This window comes from Equus quagga, chromosome 12 (genome assembly GCF_021613505.1).
Source record: "Equus quagga isolate Etosha38 chromosome 12, UCLA_HA_Equagga_1.0, whole genome shotgun sequence".
Lineage (NCBI taxonomy): Eukaryota > Metazoa > Chordata > Mammalia > Perissodactyla > Equidae > Equus > Equus quagga.
The window spans coordinates 88362905-88377831 of NC_060278.1; the positions used below are offsets into that span (position 1 = coordinate 88362905).

At 39.7% G+C, this 14927-nt stretch overlaps 1 protein-coding gene across 6 annotated transcripts in view; it reads right to left on the minus strand.

The window, feature by feature from the left end:
• Positions 1 to 14108, minus strand: part of CPNE1 (copine 1) — a 37622-nt gene extending 23514 nt beyond the window's left edge. The window contains exons 1-3 of one of the 6 annotated variants that reach the window (XM_046680076.1): positions 13964 to 14094; positions 8423 to 8507; positions 2647 to 5473 (exon numbers count right to left, since the gene is read on the minus strand). In XM_046680076.1, the coding sequence (XP_046536032.1) occupies positions 2647 to 5451 (2805 nt within the window). In that variant the 5' untranslated portion in view covers positions 5452 to 5473; positions 8423 to 8507; positions 13964 to 14094. Of the gene's footprint in view, positions 1 to 2646; positions 5474 to 8422; positions 8508 to 13963 lie in introns of those variants that run through there. The other 5 variants (XM_046680075.1, XM_046680072.1, XM_046680074.1 and 2 more) reach the window with 5 other exon arrangements.
• Between the last annotated feature and the right edge of the window lie 819 nt (positions 14109 to 14927).

The following is a 14927-nucleotide window of genomic DNA, read 5'->3' on the forward strand; positions in this document are numbered from 1 at the left end:
GAGAAAAAAATTAAACCTAAAGCAAAAGATTCTCTTCGATTAATGTCAGTCACTAAAAACAGACAATAAAATTTACACATAAAATTGAAAATATCACGATAGTGTTTACAAATGCACACAACTTGGAGCAAAGCTTTACAGATCCTTCAGACCATACAAAGCAAATGAGAAAATAATGTTAATTCATTTTCACCCCAAACCTAGTTCTTAAGAGAAAACCTGCAGGAAGAGAGAGATGAATAGTTTCACAGAACATATTTTTGAGAATTTTTTAAAACTCAAACTCCAATGCCCAGAACAGTATGCTTATGAACAGTATGCTTAGCAGTTAGCACTATGTTAATAAGTCTCAGGTACACAAAAATCAAGTTCCAGAGGGCAAAGCATTTAATTACATTTCACAACAAGAGAAGAACTGTTGTGATTCAACCAAATATAAAACAGTTATCTCCAATTTCTACACAAACTACTATATTCTTATTTTATTTAATTTAATGAACAATGAAATCAAGTTTTCCTTTTCAGCATCTAAGATGTAGAAATAACAAAGTAGTTGCAATAAAGTATATGAAATATTTAATAAGAATGTACGAACATATAACCAAAATAAATTGTGAAAAAAGATCAAAGACTTTCATCTTCAAACTCATTTTTCTAAAATGAAAATAGTCAGCTTTCCAATGGGGAAAATAATCTGCAGTTGAAATAAGACTCCCAAGCAGCGCTGAAGTTTTTTGCACTCTGTCTTTGGAATGAGAAGAGATTACTTAACAGAAAACTTAAATTGAACAGCATTTACAAACATCATATTGCTTTTTTAGTTGAGGAGGCAATATCTAGTGATCTGTCAAAGCAAATTTGTATTCGTGAATTATCAAAAGACCCACAACACAGCCACGTCTTCTTTGAAAGTCTAAACAATCCTTTCCCTAAACAAAAAATCCTGTACTGTCAATCCTCTAAGATTGTAGTGATGAAAAGGCTTTCCAAATCTTATCACACAAATGAAACTGTTGCCACTCTTAACTCTAAATTACACAACTGCTATATTTCAGTGTTCCACTGACTTACAACACCAAAAAGGCACTATTTTTTTTTAATAGGAAATACTTCTTTTAAAAGGCTGACCGCTTTGTAAGTACATTGATTGGTAGGAAATGTTGGGGATGTTTCAAACCAAGACAGAGGCCAATGTAAAAGACAAAATTTGTTTTTCATGATATCTCACTAATCTCCCATTCCATATGTTTGTAATATAATGTGACACATCTTTAGAGCATTTCAACTAAGAAGGAAAGTAAGTAGAGCCTTCTGTGGCAGTGAGCAGGACATTTTAAGGCAAATGTTTTCATAACAAGGACACTTACCAACCAGAACCCATGTGGTCCTCCTGCCTTAGTGTCCTGAATGCCAAAGAAGAGAGTACGAAAGGGCAAGGAGTCTCAATTTCTCTCCCCTCTGGCAGCTGCATTTACACTCTGTATGAAGAATTTTTGTAAACAGGGTCCTGATCAAACAACTAGACCAAAAAGCCTCCAAGTAACAGGATTAAATGCATATCAATCTACGGACCAGTTTATGGATCTTTTATTCTATAACACTATTGCTAACAAAGCTAACAATTTCAACCTCAGTTTTAAAAACCTAGATAAAATAATGCTTTCTTATGAATGGGCCCTCTTGGTTTAGTTACAGGCCAAAATTTCACATAAATTGGGACAGAAGGAAATTGCCAGAACATTAGTCCATCATAGACAGGACTTCAAATCAAGCATCTTAAACAATGATTATTAAAAGTGATTTCTGGTTTTTGATGCCATCCAAACAATATGAACAATTTTAAAACTGACAACTAAAACTTGGCGGTCAAACCAAAAAGGCTCTGGTAGGTAGAGTACTCCATATTTTATTTTTGTGGCAAAAGTCTTATTGCACACAGTTTTAACCGTGACATTAGAAATCAAAGTTTCAGGTTTAGCACAAACCAAGAGTGGAGTTTTATATTAAAAAAACAACAACAGTTTTGCTCATTTACAAATGAGTCAATTACGCAAACAAAGCAGCAACTTCAGAAGCAGGACTGTCTGTACAGCAAGAACCCTCAAGAAGCAATAAAGGTACATACAGTGAATCTGTATACAGAGATTTTATTCAATTTTAAAAGAAAATAAGGACTTTAGACAAAGCTTTGACCCTATAACAAAGCAAATCCGTCCAGCTTTAAACCAAATTCCAAGAGTAGCCAACTTTCATTTTTCAGCAGCTGGCAAGAGCACCCTGAATGAGCTCTATTAACATTTCTATTTTCTTCATCCCATATGGTATAAAACAAAACCAATCTAGACTCCTTGATAAGCTTTACGTGGTCATTTGAGTTTTACAAATGGTTTCTCTAACGGTATGCCAAAATCATTTTTGTGTTCTCTCCAGACAGCTTTACTGTAACATACAGCAATGTTTATCCCGGTAGTGAGTCTTCTGTAAACAGTCAACCAATGCTCTATGTTATGAAAACCAATCTATATGCAATTGAAACAATCCACAGGTTCTAACCTGGAAATACTAGGAAAACAATCTGGATGCATTAATCACAGCACTATGAAGATCTACCCTATAAAGGATTTATGTGAACAGCTACCCTAATACAAGTTTTACTTTCCTTGAGCCTATAGGTCTGTCATTTAAATCAATGACAGCAGCTGTGGCTTCATCCCGAGATTCAAAGGCCACCATGGCTTCTCCTGTGGGCATACCTTTTTCATTGTATTTTAAACACACTGAGCCTGGGATCACTTGATAGCCATAAAAGAAATCTAAAATCTCATCAATAGACACAGTGAAGGGCATATTCTGCACTTTAATTACTGTTGGCCCTGGTTTTCCAGAACTAGATCCAAAGCCAGGGGGACCACCAATGTGGATTGGGCCAGGCCCAGGCCCAGGCCCAGGCCCAAAGGCTGGCGGCCCACCCAAATGCCCAGGGGCACTTCCAAGACCAGGAGGGCCACTTCCAAAGCCAGGGGGGCCCCCTAAGCCAGCAGGGCCATTTCCAAAATTCTGAGGGCCCCCTCCAAATCCTGGTCCACTTAAATTATTTGGTCCACCTCCAAAACCTGGAACATCCAGTCCTAGACCAGGCAAACCACTATTTCCAACTGAAGGCATACCAGGCCTAGTATCACCAAAGGCTCCTCCTAATCCTGGAGGAGGGAGTGGTGGCCCAAAGGCATTTGACCCACCAAAATTACCAGGAAAGTTAAATGGAGGCCCATTGTTGGCCTCCTTAGATCCTACAGTCAGGAAGGCATGCTCTTCACCTCCTGCACTAGGCATTCCTGCACTGGGCATTCCAGCACTGGGCATTCCCGCACTGGGCATTCCAGCACTGGGCATTCCCGCACTGGGCATTCCCGCACTGGGCATTCCAGCATTGGGCATTCCTGCACTGGGCATTCCGGCACTGGGCATTCCGGCACTGGGCATTCCCACACTGGGCATTCCTGGAACTGCAGGATTACCTGGCACAGGCATCTTTAACCCCTTTTTTCCTTGGGCAGGGGGATTTTTCTCAATCTCTCTCATATCTTCTACAGTGACTACATGAACAAAAGCTTCTCTCCCATTAAGTTTTTTACGGTGTAAGCGTTCAGACTTACGTGCATCATCTTCACTTTTAAACTGAACCAATGCCTGTCCTAGACCTTGCCCATTGCTATCAACAAGAACATGTACAGCATTCTCATCCACTGGGATTCCTTCCAGGAACTGAAGAACATCCATCTTGGTAATGCTGAATGGAATATTTGTTATGTGGGCACAGACTTTGGCTGAGCTGACATCCCCCTCCGGATTTAACATCATTTCTCTCTGGTCATAGCTGAAGTTCTGCAGTCTCTTTCGAATCATATCTATCTTTTCTAGCATACCTTTCTTAGTAATTGGATGAACTTGAATAAAGCGATTGCCCATGTATTGTTTATGACGACACAGAGCAGCCTTATAGTCAGCCTCATTCCTGAACTCTACGAAGCCTTCACCAGTTGCTTTCCCATTGGGTCCATAAGCGATATAAATACTATCTTCCACAATATCCAACTTCTTAAAAAAATCAATGACATGCTTGTTTTCCGCTTCGAATGGTAACCCTTTCAAGTAAACACAAAAACCAGCCTCATGTGGTGATCTTGACCTTGACCTTTTCTGCCCATTGGGCGATTTTGACCTGGGAAGTGTCTGAGGAGGGGGATGGGTTTGTCCAGAAGGTCCTATACTTTGCTTAAAAGTGATATGGCCTCCAGCAGCTACCCACTGTCTCTCTGTGGCAGGACTCACTTCCACATAGCGTTGAATCATCAGCATTCTGTTTCGTTTCAAAGCTTCAAATGTATCTTGAGGAGAGAGAAACTTAACCAATCCATTCCCATTATTTCGACCTACGTGATCTTTCAACAAATGCACTGCATCAACACGGAGCCCATGGAAAAAATCTCTGACATCATTTTCCATTGCAGAAAAGGGCATTCCATGCACACTGACATACAGGTCATCAGGGTTGATAGGAAGTGGTTTCACACTGCTTTGAGAGTTCATCTGGATAGGGTTAACAGGATTCAATGGACCCAGAAACACAGGGTTCAGGTTATTGTTCAGATTCACAGGTGCTCCAGAGCCATTCATTCCAGCAGGTAGAGGAGCCACAGGTGGTGGGTTCAAGGGTGGCATGCCCGACATGGGTGGCAGTGGGGTCATAGGTGGCACAGAAGGGACTGGGGGGATTGGGGGCACAGGAGGCACAGGAGGCAATGTAGGTACTGGAGGAGGAACTGGTATTGGGGGAATGGATGGCATTGGTGGCAAAGATGGCATCGCTGGGATTGGAGGAATTGGTGGTGGTGGGACTGTGTTCATTGGAGAGGCTGTGCTCGGAATGGTTGAGCTAAACGTTGGGCTCCCAAAGGAAGCCCCCATATTTGGAGGAGCCGTTCCTATGCTGGCTGTGGAAAATGTCTGTATATTTTTGTTGCTTTCATGAACAGAAGTGGCAGCAGTAACTACACTAGGTGAAGGATTATTAAAGTTGGGTACTGTTGTAGGCAAATTTACCCTGCCACTCATTCCTGAGCTAGGTGGTGGTCCTGATCTACTAGCATTTGCTGGTGGTATATCTAAGTTGGCAGTTTCAAAACGCCTACGACTCAGTTCAATCATATTCTGCATTTCTGTTTTACTACTCAACAACAGTGTTACTTTTGACCCTTTAATTGTACCACCTGTGCGCATCATACCAAGCCTTGCATCTTCATCAGTGGCAAAAACGATGAAAGCCTCACCCAGTTCACCCCCTACAATATGCACGCCCCCATCAGGGATGGTCAATCCAGAGAAGAAGTGGCGAATGTCCATGGTCCCCGCCACAATTGGGAGACCTTGCAAACGGATGACCACAGCCATGCTGCGCTGAAACCACACACACCTGCAGATGAGAAAAGGCAACGGCCAGGTCAGACTCCTTTTTATCACACCAAGTTTTTAGCTACAAGAATGACCAGCTACCATATTAGGCCCTCAAACTATCACAAGAAATGTTGTTTTTTCAATTTTGGATATTCTAAAACCTGAACATTTTGTGCCATTTACAATGTAAAACCTAGACAATTTCAAGTTCCAAAAGGCATTAATCCTGGAAACAATTAGAAGTTCAGTCCCAAGACTCAAAAGTTTCAGGAAAAAAACAACCATAGGAAAGTAAAATCACCAATTACATCATTCAGACCACTAATTATTCACTAAGATTTAAAAGAAATGCCTAAGTCAAATCAGGAAACAAACTTTAACAATCTATAGGGAAAAAACATGCAAAGGATGCATTACTGTTAATATTTAAAACTGGCTTAGCATCTTCCTTATAAACTTCACAACTTTGTAGAATTATCAATGTCATTTTATATGGCTCAATCTCAAAATTCAACCGAAATAGAAAACTGGAATACTAATATTACAAATAATACTTAACACTAAAGTAGATTCAAGTCTCAAATGAGAATTGATTGCATATTTCACCCCAAATCTCTTCAATCTGCCTTATAGCTTTATCTATTAAACAAAACTACATACGGAATTATTTATTACAAACAAGGTTAATACATCCTAAGAATCCAAAAGAAATACTTAGTAAAACAGCCAAAATCTTAACCTATATCCATCACTCCGAAAAGTAGAACCTGCTTACAATGCCATTCACCATGGCTGTTTTAATTAAAACTCAGGTTCAATGACTCATTCCCAAGCCCTCTATTAAAAAAAAGAGACTTGTTCCATAGGGGAAGGCTGATAATGAAAAAGAGGTAGTTTTTGTTTTAAAGGAAGTAGGGTATAAACTTTATTCAAAAGTAATTTTTATAGTCTCTGACCCAACGTAATTTCTGTGAAACTGCTGGGTGCTCACTGACCTCCTTAGATAAGATCCACTTTGATCTAATCAAAAAAGAAAAGTTTCTCCCATATTTAAGTAAAATTTCAGTATTTTAGTTCTTATGGCTTCTAAGAATAAATGAAAGGGCAGCTCTCTGTAAAGTGATACAAAACAAATTCTTGGGACAGGAAACATATTAATTTGAAATTTATGTGGTCAACATAATTTAATTGGGGTGTTTCCCAAGCCATCTTAAAAATCAACTTTTGAATATAAACCTATTAAACTGGCTCTGTGACTTCAGGAAAATTATAAATTATTTGAACTTTGGTTTTATCACTTCTCAAACGAGAACATTAGAAAAACAAAGTTTCCTGCTGCAAGCTCTAAGAATTCTGTAATTCCATGAAAGCAGTTTTTCGAAGTCAAATATTAAACGAATACTAATTCGATGCAACAAAATCTGTAGTTATATCTCAATATTATGATTGCTGTACACAAAACAGAAATATATTGTTTGCCTTTGACAGTTTCCTCACACACACATACACCAAAATAAAAGCCACCTTCAAATTTAATCCTGAAAGATGAACTGGCAAACAGAAAATGCTCTTTGTGAGACCATTATAAAACACTAGAAATTTGGGGGCCAGCCCAGTGGCACAGGGGTTAAGTTCACACATTCTGCTTTGGCGGCCCAGGGTTTGCCGGTTTGGATCCCAGGTACGGAAATACACAGTGCTTGTCAAGCCATGCTGTGGCAGGCAACCACATATAAAGTAGAGGAAGATGGGCACGGATGTTGGTTCAGGGCCAGTCTTCCTCAGCAAAAAGAAGAGGATTAGCACCAGATGTTAGCTCAGGGCTAATTTTCCTCAAAAAAAAAAAAAGGAAAAAATAAAACACTAGAAATTTTGGGAAAGGAGGAAGCTTTTCATTATTGGTCATTATTAGTCAACAAGAAAAATTAATACTAAAAAAGTCACACCAACAGACTCTTTTCTCCTTATTTACTATTTAGCAGTCTATGAGGGAGTTCATCAAGAAGATTCCACGTCATTAAATCAAATTCTCATTGCTTACTGACTCTAGAATATTGGCTATATGCAAAATTGAGAGAGCATTCCTGATCAACTTCGAAAAATGCTTAATCACTTGATCACTATACAGGGGACACATCATGGATAATCTAGGTACCCACAACAACTCAAGAGAGAAAGAGAGAGAGATGTTAGTTTGCACTGGGACAATAAAACGGGAACTTGATATGGTCCTAAGAACACAAAAATTAAACACAGGGCTAAAGTGACATACACAGTAAGTCTTCAAACCATTTGCTGCTAAGAGAAGGGATTTGGTGAAAGTCTGTACAAGGTACACATGAAAACACAATATTGAAAATCTGCTCAGATTACCAGCTACAAAGGCTGAGGATTAAACCAAAGTAGAGCATAAGATTTATTCATAAAGCCATCTAAAGAGTAAAACAGTTTTTAGGTTCTGAAAAATATGAAACACAATCTGCCACTCTGCTACTAAGTACCTGTTTGACAGATAACTAATTTCAACCTATCTTGAGCCTACCTTAGCTATTAACAAAAGAGTTAGATTCCAATTACTAAGGTTCCATCTAAACTCAAAATTTGGACTCTAAAACATATGACCCATTATCTATAACTATTATCCCTAAGGAATATTAAAAAACCATACCAATAACAAGCACCTGTATTTGCAATTAGTCTAGAATGCTACTGAGGAAAAGAAAACAGCTACTTATGGCCTAATAATAAGGAACAACAGAAGAAATGCATCCATATAAAATAAAACTAACCCCCAAAGGAAGCAACAACTGTACAAGGTACCCAGTCCACCCCACCCCCATCCCTCAGATAAGCTTGTTTAAAAAAACAACAACAACACAATTTAGTTCCTACACATATTTTCATGTTACTTAATAAGCTATCTCATTTATTTTGTATAAAAACAAACCCTCTATTCAAAATCTCTTACCTGATAAAACAAGAGATGTATTTTCTTAACAAGAAGTAGAGGCCAAGTCAATCCTGTGGGCAACCAATTAAAACCAACTTTTAGACTGCAATAGAGAATAAACGGAGGCAAAAATCAATGCAGGAAACACAAAACAACACGCACAGGCCACACTGAACTGTACATTACGAAGGCGAGTCTGAAACCACCAGAATACTTCATTAGAATGCATATCAAAAAAAAAAGGGCATGTACCAAAATCCCACACATGCTTATTACTAGATACTGCTTTCAAATTTTTCTCTCAAAACATTATATATTTACATACATCAAAAATGTGTCATAAATTAGCCCAAGAACAAATCAACTGAAAACTAAAACAGCCATAAAGCTCAGCTTCGCAGTTGGTAACTGCTTTTATCACTTGATGATTACACCAGTCCAGAAAATTCCATACCACAAGTCCAACTACAACCTATTTCTTCTGGTTCCCACCAAATTTTTTATGAAAAAGCACAAGTTCACACAATAACAGTTCCTGGACAAATCAAGTCATCAATTCAAGGGTATTCATGGAAATTACTGCAATTACTCTTTCAATATATATTCCTTTGCACCAAAATAGCATCAAACATCAAAAACCATAAATGAAGCAAAAGTTCTGGCCATAAGCACTAATTCCTAGTTAAAACCACTGGGATTCAAATATTAAGGAAAAGTGCTTCTTCTTCTAACACAGTTTCAAGAAACTTGTAAAAAAAAAAAAAAATCCCTAAAAATGTCTGGCATATTAAGAGTACTTCTCAAAGTAAAATCAGGTCACTCATGTTTCACTGGAATTTCTCCCAAACCGGTTAAGTTATGAACAATTCACAAGCAATATATATGACCAAACGATTAGACAACTTTATTCAAAAGGTCGTTTTTTAATTCAGAGAAACGGTAGAAAAAATGTCACTGTCAGGTATTAAGATTACAAGTAGACAACTACTTAGAATGATGCTCATTTTTAACTACTACTTTCAAAATCAAGGTACCACCAGTGAGCTTACTATTCATCACCAAAAAGTAAAACATACTCAAAAATTTTAGTTACTCCACACTTCTCTAAAGGACAAGCTAAAGATCTTCTAGACAACTCCTCAAATTACTAAAGAACAGTGAAGTTGTTTTTCCACAAAAAGCAATGCAAATATGTCATAAACAACACTTTCCAAAGCCCAGAACATTGTATTAATCTTTTACATGTTGTACAAATTGATCCTAATTAAGTCTAAAGAGTTTTAAAACTCTTCATTTAAAAGCCACATCTAGTAGTTTATCTTACGGATCACAAGGGGAAACAGAAAAAAGTTTGCTTCTATGTAAAGGCTCAATGAGGAAGAGCATAAATTTTTCCAATATTTATTTCTAAATGTACAGATATGACTCTAGGAGCCACAGAACCAGGGTAATTTTCTAGTTAAGCACTTGTGATAAATAGATAATCTCCTACTGGAGATTCCAATTTAAACGGTCTGGTGTGGGGCCAGGACACGTGCCCTGAAGGTAAGGGAAACAGGTTCCTCAGCTGCTTCCCTTTCAGACCCAAGAAGGCACCATATGTCTATCTGGAAAGGAACAAGTTCAGAGTCAGCCAGTTAAGCCCAAAGGAAACACACTAGGTCTACTCTCAAAAATTTCTACAGGGTTGCCAGAAATTATTATAACAAGAAGGAAACGTTTCATTGCACATGGAAAAGTTGAAAGGCCTACTCGAATTTGGCAAATGCCTAGTTCAAGTTTTACGTAATAAATTTAAAGTACAAACTCAATCTATACACAAATTTATGAATCTTCAACAGAGGGGAAGCCCCATCTCACTCCATTCCAAAAAAAGTATGCAGAAAGTTCAGGCTAGAGCCAGAACTTCACAACTCTTGGTGTTACACCCCTTCCTTCAAATGGGCAAAGTAAATAGAAACTGAAAACTGAAGTACTTTTATTTATTTTCAACACTTCACTTTGTAAAGAGCGTAATAATTTAACAGAGGCATCACTGTTTTCCAGGAATCTACTCACTCCTGGGTTCTACACGTCGCTAACAACTGAATGTAGGATACTAAAATGAAAAATCCGTGCCAAGTATCTTAAGCTTTGGTAAATTTTAGAAGGATAAGACTGAAACAATTCTATAAAATGAAACATCTAAAATACATGTTTTACCTATACATAGAGTCTAAGGGTACAGAAGGAGAAAGTGGGCCTGATTTGCCATTAAATCAACACTGATATATTTCAGATCTAAAACAAGAAGCTTGCCTTAGCATATTTTTCCACTTCATGTTAGGAATTAGTCCTAACATAGTGGCTCTGGTTGAGCTTTATAAATACCAAGGACATGCACAAATTACAAATATCTGCTACAATAAGTTAGCATATTATTATGACAAGGTAGATTTTCTTATATACTAGCCATTCCAATCACTTAGAATTTCAGAATAAAATATCTGACAACAATCTTCTTTATCAGGAAGCCAAGACACAAACCAAAACTTGACCATTTCTACTCTTCATCTGGTAATAAACGTCCAAAAGTGAATTTTAACTTTGTTCAGTAATCAGTCTTTAATCAGCAAAAACCAGGGTACGCACAGGTAAGTTCTTCAGATTCAAAAGAAACAAAAACAAGCACTCTTCAAATGTTCACCTCAGAGATGAGCAACAGAGAACCAATCATAATGGGCACAATGCTATAAGCAGCATGATTACATTATAGTAGGCATTACGGAAAAAACACAGCTTCATCCACTAGATTTTGTCCCCAGCCCCAAACGGATCACATTTTAGATTCTGGGATCATTCTTAACGAGACAATTATTCTGACACTGAGGGCGATGTATCCCTTTGATAGCACATTACTCAATTTTCCCATTAACCTCTAGTCAGTAGTCAAAGGCAGCAAATCAAAAGACATTTTTAAATAAGATTTTTATTCCACTTGTCAAAAAGACTATAATATTAAGTTATTTTTCAATCCCCCCAAATGCCAACAAAAATGTTTATCTTACTTGAGTTAAACTTCAAAACAACAATATTACTTCTAACCAAGCCAAACACATTCACCCTCACTATTGGTCTTAAGACTTAAAAGCTGGCTTTAAACTTAATGAACTAAACTCTATGCAAACCAAAAGGTATATGGGTGGTGGCAGTAAAAATATAAAACCATAAATTAGGTGAAGTTATTTTTCTGCTTAATTGACCTAAAACATTTAACAATACTCATTTATTCCACAAACATTTATTAAGCGCTTATGGGCTAGGCAGGAGAGAGAGAAACGGACGACAGTCCCTGTATTTTAGGGAGGGATATCCAAAAGCGTCTAAAAGAGGAATATCTTTTGTGCAACCAATTACTGACACTTAGTTCTTCCAAAAACAACAACAGAAGAAAATATTCATCTAAACTGAATGATAGAGTGGCTCTCTACAAAACGGAATAAAACCGGTACGAACATTGTCATTGGATTCCAGCACCTGGAACACACAGGCCCACAAACTCAAGTTTCACATCTAAAAATTGCACCAACAACCCCCAAACTCTTCATACGCAACCGTCAAAACATCTGGCATGTCAAACAAAGTGAAAGAAGCCTGAAGTATACTAGTATTAGCAAATAACGTGTTCCAAGTAACTACCACAATGTTTCTAAAGCTTCGCATTTTTCATCTAAGAGATATGAACATAAGAAAAGTTGAAATTATGCATTACAATCCATTAGCAAAATATTTAATCGAGCATATAAAGGTGATATATAAATGAACTCGTTTCGTTAAAAAAAAATTTTGAGTAATACTAAGCACGACCTCAACTTATATATAAACACATCACACATTTCATTTTCTTCAAAAATTAATTACAATAAATTATTTTAACCACCTGTAACACTTCTTCCCAACTTTTAATATTCTTGGAAAATGCCTGAACGCAATTACTTCCCCTAAATCCAGAAATCCTCCATTCTATTAAAATTACCAAATTTCAAAAACAAGTACAACCAGTCTTTCATATCTCTATAATTAAAAAACAAAACAAGATTGGCCTATATTATCAGACTTGTAGGATTTTTTCAACTACAAATACTCTGAAATGCATTAACAATATAAACTAGATAGCAAGGTCCAAGGCAATTCATGTTCCTAATACTGCATTTTACAAAAATTACACCATTTTAAACCATTCAAGCAAAAAGCTCTAAGAGAAATATTCCAGTCACAAGTCTCGACTTCAACAACCTTCAGTTGCAATCAATTTTTCTCCAGGTTATACTGACTCGCACCACCCTAATCTTGAATAACACAGAATGGTTCCTGCCAAATACCCCAATTTACTTTAGGTCATCTCTGGGAATCCAGAAGCCAAGGGGGGTTTTAGGGTCCGGAAATCTCCCCTACCGAGGCTGCAACTCACAGTACACAACTCCAGCGTCAGTTTAGTGCTGAGTAACCCAGAGTAACCTTCACCAGAGCCCCTCAGTTTTTTCACTATAAAGCACACAATGGAGGCACACATGTCCTATATTTACAATCTGGCAGCTAAGCCTCCTGCACTAGTGTCCATCTCGGTCACTAACCTTTAGATCCTCAAAGCCCCTCCCACGCATTTCACGTGGCTGCAAACTAGCACCTCCAGCCTTCACTAGAGAAACTCAATTTACTCTCCATCAGGAGCACCCACCCTTAACATCCTATTGGACCTCCTCCTTCTTCAGTGCTGGAGGCTCTCTCCCAAGGGATCCGTCAAGGTGGTGCTCGTAGCACTCCCTGCCCTACTTGGGGACCAAGGGCCTGGCCTCCTACAACTCTCAGAGGCTCAGAGGGGTACTCACCCCCACTTTCTGGCTACAGAGGCCAGCTTCTCAAATCGCCGACACCCTTGAGGGTAAGCCCCGCCCCAACGCTGGGCCTTGGAAGCTTTTCACTGCAACCCCCTCCACCTTCAGGCCACGAAGGCGGCCAAATCTGAGACTTCCTTCCTAGACTCACAGGAGCGTACCGACTACAGCTTCCTCCCCACAGGTGTGTGCTGACTGCAGTCCCCACTTTCTGGCAGGCCACAAGGGCCTCCTTTCCACTTCGGGTGGAGGGAGCGTCCTAACTACGATTATCTCCTCACTTCGGGCCACGGAGATGTAGTTATAATCTCTGCCCCACTTGAGGGCACAGAAATGTTGCTCATTCGGGATGTAGGTGTGTTTTCACTGCAGTCCCCGTTAGTTCGCAGGCCGCTGGGCCACCCAGCTCTGGCCTCCTCCCTCTCAAGACCACCGGGGCGTCCTCGCTACGCCCTCGTCCCCACTTTGGTATGCAGGCTCATCCTCTCTTGCGTCCGTCTTGCACTTCTCAGGCCTCAAGAGGCACAAGTGGCGCCCCAGGCCCCCCGCAGCCATGCCCCGACCCTTTTGTGTGGGGCGCTCGCTGCAGCGGGCACGGAGGCCTCCGAAGGCCCCGCCCCAGGCCACCAAGGGGCGGCTCGAGCCCCGCACAGCCCCGCCCGTTCCGGGGCTGCGGGAGTCTTACCCGGGAGAGTTGCGCGGCACCCGAACCCAGACCCGAGTTACCCCCCGCGCGAGTGCCTCCGCCCCGCGGCCGACAGCCCCAGCCCGAATGGCTTCCCGGAGCCCACAGCAGTCACCACCTCCTTCGCCGCTTCACAAAATGGCCGCCGGCCCGCTCAGCGGTTCCCCGTTCCAGAAGGGGCGGGACGGAGTGGTTGGCGTCACGGGGCGGGGCGGCGCAAGCGCGCTGACGTTCTCGGGCAATCTCCCGGAAGTAGCCGGTGTTTGGGGCAAGAGGAGCTAAGAGTACCGGCCTGCGACGTTTTCTCAGTAGCCCCGGCTTTGGGGGAGGGAGGCTGCGCGGTGGGATGGGCACCAGTATCTGGCTCGGCCCCTCCCAGCGGGACTTTGTGCCAATTGCTTCACTTTTTCGAGCCTCTGCGAAAGGAGGGAGGTAGTGCCTATCTCGCAGAATTGTTTTGAGGATTAAATGGACCACAGAGTGACGCCTAGTTCTATTGATGATGCCCTGACAGAAGAATCAAAACCTACCTGATGTTTTTACCCATTAAAAAATTTCGGTCCAGGGAGCCTTACCTACCAGACCTCATTAACTCCCCAGACAGCTGCACTTTAGTATTATTTTGATACGGAAATATTATGTACTCTTTGTAGGTATAATATAGTGTATTAAAAACAAAACCTACTAAATGCAACGTGGTATCCAGGATTGGATCCTGGAACAGAATAAGGGAACTAATAAGATATTAGTGGGAAAACTGGTGAAATCTGAACAAAATCTGAAGTTTATACTAACATACAGATGTTAATCTCAGTTTTGACATATGTACTATAGTTTTATGTTATAGTTAGAGGAAACTGGGTGATGAATATATAACTCTGTACTATCTTTGCAACCTTTCTCTAAATCTAAAATTATTCAAAATAAAAAATTTTATTTTAAAAAAACTTATATAATCTCATCT